Source organism: Diuraphis noxia, unplaced genomic scaffold (assembly GCF_037042655.1).
Source record: "Diuraphis noxia isolate RWA-SAM2 unplaced genomic scaffold, SU_Dnox_SAM2 contig0001, whole genome shotgun sequence".
In the NCBI taxonomy this organism is placed as follows: domain Eukaryota; kingdom Metazoa; phylum Arthropoda; class Insecta; order Hemiptera; family Aphididae; genus Diuraphis; species Diuraphis noxia.
The window spans coordinates 53,136,742-53,143,697 of NW_028301711.1; the positions used below are offsets into that span (position 1 = coordinate 53,136,742).

General features: G+C 25.4%; 1 protein-coding gene across 1 annotated transcript; it reads right to left on the minus strand.

The window, feature by feature from the left end:
* Window positions 1-2,437, minus strand: LOC107166640 (don juan like). Its single transcript, XM_015515397.2, has 3 exons — window positions 2,314-2,437; window positions 1,831-2,241; window positions 1-1,030 (listed from the first exon to the last, which is right to left on the minus strand). The coding sequence occupies exons 2-3, from the start codon at window positions 2,239-2,241 to the stop codon at window positions 29-31; spliced, it is 1,413 nt and encodes a 470-aa protein (XP_015370883.1). The 5' UTR covers window positions 2,314-2,437; the 3' UTR covers window positions 1-28.
* Window positions 2,438-6,956: the final 4,519 nt, after the last annotated feature.

The following is a 6,956-nucleotide window of genomic DNA, read 5'->3' on the forward strand; positions in this document are numbered from 1 at the left end:
TAGGTACCTAGTTAAAAATTATTATTTTTTAGATGTTGCTAATACTTTTTTGTAAATCTTCTAGATCACATTTCAATTGTTTTAGTTCCGTTTTATACATATCGTTATGAGATCCATTCGATTTTGTAGAATATTTTTGGATCACAGCTTTTGTGTTGTTGGATTGACCGCATGAAGGCTTTATATCTGTCGTGGAGCTTGATTCCAGTTTCTTTTTCATACAACAGGGAGTTGATTCACAACAAGGTTCTGGTTTCTTTTTCGGACAACAAGGAATTGTTTCAGATTTCTTTTTCGGACAACAAGGACTTGCAGGTTCACATTTTTTTTTCGGACAACAAGAGCTCGCAGATTCACATTTCTTTTTTGGACAACTGCAAGAGCTTGCTTCGCATTTCTTTTTTGGACAACAACAAGTTTCGGCAAAACTCTTCATTTGCTCAATTTTTTCCGACAGTAAAGACATTTGTTTTAATTGACATTCCCTCTCGTAAACTTTAGTTTTTAATCCGTTTATTTCTGTACACTTACTATTATTTTCTTGCTGCAACTCAACGACTTTTTTATTCAAGGAACATAATTCGTTATTCTTTGCAGATATTTCATCTTGTAATTTCTGTACCCTGTTTTTCATTTCTAAGTGATTCTTTGCACTCACTTTATTCAAATCTATTAATTTTGAAGCAAACTTTTTGGATTTACATCTCTCTTCGTTTAGTTTACACATTGCATCGTTGTATCGCATCTCTAAGTCATTATTTTTTTTACAACTTGTTTTCAATTCATTTGTTAAATTATCACGCTCTTGTATGAACCTCTCTTCCATACTTGTAGCAGAAGATTTTGCATCACTTAAACTTTTTTTTGTGCAGTTTAATTCCGTATTCAAAACTTCGTTTGTCTCGTTTAATTTATTGGATTCAATTTTCCGCTCCTCAAGTTCCTTGTGGACTTTACAGAGCTCTTGTTCGTTGGATTTCAAAGTTGTATTCAATTTATTGACCATACAGTTCTTTTTTTCCAATTCCGACTGAAAAATATTAACTCTACTTTATTAATGGGTTTTCAACAAAATATTTTTTATGTAAGTATGTAACTAATATAAAATATGTATTATTTTTATTCGATATGTAGAATGTAGGTCCATTAGTAACTTGTGAAAGAATTCACATAGATATACAAAAAAATACAAAATTAGATAGCCTATAATACCACATAGTATATATTCTATATTATGAATTATTATGTCACTGCATGATTTACGGTAAGCAGTAGAGGTAAACTAGATCAAATGTGACGTTTAGACTACAATAATTGTGCAACTTTTTTTGATAATTTTTGTAATATTATTTATTTAACTGGTGATACTTAATTAATCAAAAATTGTTGTTTGGATTTATAGCAAAAATGATCATTACAGTGAAACGTCAACAAAACACAAGGATATTCCAAGTTCAACAATATTGGACAGTTAAATTGTGTGTAAAAACAAAAGTGTAAAATTAATTAAAAAATTAAATAATATTTATAAGCACCTGTACGTACAAAAAAATATAAGTCTAAATACTTTTGTCTGGAAAATACAAATACACTGTTTCAAGTTACTTAAATGTATAATATGATATATGATAGTATTTGGATTTAGTACCTATAATATAATATTATTTTATTTTAAATTATTTGATTCAGTGTTTCATACATTTAGATATGTATATTCGATTGAAATGATTCAACAATCTAAAATTACTTTTTAAGTGTGTGATAACATTTTTTGTAGTATCTACCTACCTAATTGTTATCGTTCTAAAATCACGAAAAGGAACTATTTACTTTAGTTGTACATAATTCTTTCTGAATACATTTCAAATTTGTCTCAGTCTCTGTTAATTGTGATTGTAATTTATTTTCATTACATTTTAGAATTTTTATCTGACGATTCATGCAGTTGTTGGCATCTTCTAGTTTCCCGTACTTAGTTTCCCATTGGTATTCTGCACTCGCAAATTGCTTAAGTTTCTCCGCTTGTTCTTCACACTTCGCGGATAATTCTGCAAACGCTTTCTTATGGCCATTGGTACATTCTTCATTACTTTGTTCAAATTCTTTGTAAATTTCTCGTAATTCATTTCTTTCAGAAACAACTGAATCAAACTCTTGTAATTTTTTATTTAACTTACATATTTTTTCACTTTGAGAGGATATAATCCCTTTAAGCTCTTGCGTTGGGTCATCTAAGTACATCTAGATAAATACAATTTTAGATAAGTACATATTTTGGATTTTATACTGTACATAATACTGCGAATAACTTACTTTGTATGAATTTATTATATTTTGTATGAATTTTGATATTTAGAATATAAATTAAATGTAGATAACAAATTTTATGACCTACTAATATATTTTTAATTATTGTAGTTAGTTTTACTGTTTGTTTATAATTAAAACAAAACTCTGTTACTATACTTGTAATTCTAATAAACAGAATTACATGAAATTTAATCATAGCATCGATGACAAAGATAATATTTATTTTATAATATTATAAATTAAATGTCTTAACACAAAATTTTATTCGTGTCTCCTTGGATCAGAATAAATTCTGTACTTGGACGTTCAAATTAAAAATCATTGTCATTATTATTCGTTATAGCTGATAAACTATTTTATACAAAACATAATTTTTATATTAACCGTATGTTTTCAATAACATCTTTAAGATGAATATACAAACAATTTTTTGAAAAATGCATTATATTTTATAGCAAAGAACATAAAATATAATTTTAATAAATATTTAATGAATTACTTATCTATTTTATATTATAATATAGACTACGTATAACAATAACAATAACAATATAATAATTGATAATAAAAAAAAATGATAAATATTTTCTATTTAAAAGATAAATAGACATACGTAAACTAAATTATAAGATGATAAAAAGATTTTTATAAATGCGTGAAGTGTCTTACCAGATAAATTATAACCAATAACTAATAATATATAGTTATATATATATACCTATATATTAGGTTGGTTGAGTTCATTATTGCTATAACATTGTATTTATTTTGCATTTCCTTAAAATAATTAGTAATTTTTTGGTAAAAGTATAAACTCCATAATAAAAACAGACTTAGTATTACGTTTTCAAACCATAAATATTAGTCATATAGGTATACAAATAGATAGATATACATATTTAATACTTTTTTTAACTACAAATTTGATATTAATTGTGATTTTGTTGAAATCTGAATTGTAGATGCTTGTAAAAAAACATTGTTTCTATATTATATCGATAATATTTTTAAATGGATATACCTAGTAAACGTGTATGAGAAACAAATAAAGCTGATATTAGTTTTATACGCTAAAGCTTTTTGACGGAACAAATAATTTCTTATTAATATTTTTAGAAAAAAAACTAAAATTAACCCAATATAATCCAATCGAAGACTATCTAATTGCTAATGTTACCAAACAATTTTAACGGATGTTAATTACTTAATTTATCTTTATGTAATTATTTTAAAAAAAAAACAATGAGAATTTTCAATTTCAACCTCCCAAGAGTATACGAACTAGATCCAATTTTCTTTCAAAAATCTCCATCAAAGCATACAACTAAAGCTTTTTTTCTGCAAGAAAAGTTGCGAAGTAGAAGTTGTACAACATTTTTACTACAAATATTTTCAAATACCACATCTCAACGTCTGAAATAATTAGACTTGACAAAATAAAAATACAATTTTAATTACTTTTCAACCCCCCCCCCCTCCCGTATATCGTCAATATTTATTGTTGAGTGACTCGCAGATATAGAAGTGTTAAATTTGAGTTCAGTGATCAATCATTGCATATTTACATATGAATAACGATTCAAAGTGGAGACAGTACCTATCAGTAGTATCAACTTCTTTTTTAAAGATATTTTATAATTGTTATATATTGGTATTTATTGGAACTCCCGATTATTATACCATTGCGCGTGTAAAAATTCCTGTAAAATAATTTAGTATAAATAACATGAATAATTGTATGTATAAGATAATACACATCAATATAGGTGCATGACCCCGTGGGCATATAGAGCTTTATTATATTATAGCATATTATATAAAATTGATATTCATTTTTTATCTTTATTAATTTTTTTTTATCAAGTGCAGCTCGTACCGGATACAGTGACTATGACATAATTATTTAAAGTATACTTTGGGTTCGACACTTTGATCTCCTTGGTGCAAGATAATTAGTTGTGACAGTTGTGTATTATTTATTAGTATTTGAAATATAAATTAAAAACTCATTACTAGGTTTTAAAATAAGAGTCTTAAACTATCCTAGTCAATAAATAACAATATTGTTATGTTGTATACTATCGTAGCATGTATGTGTATACTGTACAGTTATCTGCAGTTTATTACCTATATAATATGGTTAGACCGGCTAATAACCATATATAGTTGATGCCATAAACAATTAATAAAAAAAAAATATGGTTAGTGGTTACCAATATAATAGGTATCTACTATAGTTTTTTTTATATATATATATTATATCAAGAAACCTATTATTTTGCATTATATATTATGTATTAATGAATTTATTTTATTATGTGTTTTTGATAATGTTTTAATTTTAGTAGTTTTGTATACCTAGGTGGCACATAAGAATAATTAAGTTAAACAATTAAAATAGCCTAATTATATTTTATTCAATACAGTTAAGCATTAGTACCTACTTACCCATATAATACAAATTAACTAAACTTGACTATTATTTAAATTCGCGATAAAAATAGCTTAATGTTAATAATTGTATAACTAATAGCTATATTATAATATGTATTGTTAATATGTTTTCGATCTGAAGATTTGAGATAGTAAATTATAGAAATATAATACTATGAATGTTTAAAAAAAAAAAAATGTCACATAAACAAGAGGAGTTGATTTTTATTAAAATGCATAATAGGTAATGTGTAGGTATAGTGTCTAGAAATATAAGAAAATGTCTTCTATATTTAATATAAGACTATTCCTAAATAAATATTTAAGTCATGTGTCGATACTGGTTTATTTAAATAGGTAATTAATATAATATTTTTATTATTTTTAATATGACAGCCAAACGAAAATGTTTGCTTTTTATGATTTTTTGTGCTAAATATTTTATGCACATTATATTGTGTTGCCTATTTCACAAAGTAAATTCTATCATTTCGAATCAAACATATTGACTTACCAAGGTACTAAGAAATTTGTAATGTACAATTAAATAATACTAATAATTTGTAAGTATTGTAATCTAAACCCTACACATCTGATTTAATTTTGTTGTTTCAAAAATGTTGTCTGGACGAAAGCTTTCTGATTAAAAATCTTGAATTACCTACTCTGATGCTAGTGTAGGTAATGCTGTGTTGCAACCGATGGTAGCCATCACATGATCTATATTCTCTATGATCTACATGATCTAGAATTCTAAAAAATTCCTATGCTGTATGCTTTTTATGGGATTTGGTAGATTTATAGTATTTTTTGGTTTAAGGTAAACTAAGTCCTGGGTTTGAAAAAATTTATGGTGAACTGATTCCCCTTAAAAGCACATTTTCCATATCACTGGTTTAGGACAGTCAGTATAATAACAGGCATGGTTAAAATGTGCCTTTTTTGTTTTCTCAATGATTTTTAAAAATAATAATTTTAATTCACAATTTTTTTATTTTTTTATAATTTAGAATATATAATATGTAGGTATGATAATTATTATTTTATTACAATTTTTATTATGCATAGAGTAAAAATGTATACAACATGTTTTTAACGAATTCAAGTCATAAAATAATTTTATTTTCAGATTTCACCATTTTTATTGTCAAAAAAAAAAAAAAATGTCCTACTGTTCTTTTTTCCTTTTTAATTACCTCTTTGCTACATAGTTTAATGTTTCTATTTGAATGCCATTGAGTTTATCAATAAAGATGATATTCGGACGAGAACACATTATATTAAATGTTCAGTAACTACTAATTGGTTTTTTCAAAATGTAAGGACTTTTCATTTTAATGTACAACGTAAATATTTATACATTACCTTCCGAAAAATAAAATAATATTATTCTCAGACTTAATTTACCAGTAAATAATATTCAATAAATTATATGATTAAATAATTTAATCATTATTATATGCAATTCCTAGCTCACTTGTATTACAATGTGCAGCATATAAAAGTAAGAATAAGTAGGTACCTACTTTAATAATACATAAAATAGACATCAGACCCGAATTATCTAATATTATATTATAATTAATATAGTAATATAATATAATATATTGCATAATGTATAATTATATTAAGTAATTATAGGGCTAGGATTCATATTATGCATAGGTGTCTTTTTTATTACAGTTTTCTTTCACAAATCTGGTTATTCACATACGCGAATCGGTTCATATCGACACATGGCTTAATTTGTATTTTTTTTTTTTTTTTTTAAGTATAATGCATATACTTGCATATTTCAGCTACCTATAGACACGAAAATGCTAGTTTTAGTATGCGAGAAAGAACTTTGTGTAAAACGCTAGACGCCACGTTTAATTATATGTCCCTCTAATAATTTTTATTTTTATAAAATCAAAGATTTTGTCTATGATGAAAAAAATGTGAAAACTTAGTTGGGTATAAAATTTGTCAAACTTAAACAAAAGTAAGACGTTAGACAAAAATGATTAAGTTTACATTACATAATAAGTGGATTTATTATTTGTTTTCAAACTTAAAAAATTGAAGCTTCACTTTCACGATAGTTAGTTAATTCGGAACATATTAATCTATTATTAAATAATGTTTTATTATATTTCTTATCATTAATCCTAACGCTACTGATAACCTACAATAATTATGTGATCGACATCGAATCCTGCAGGTGGTGGACA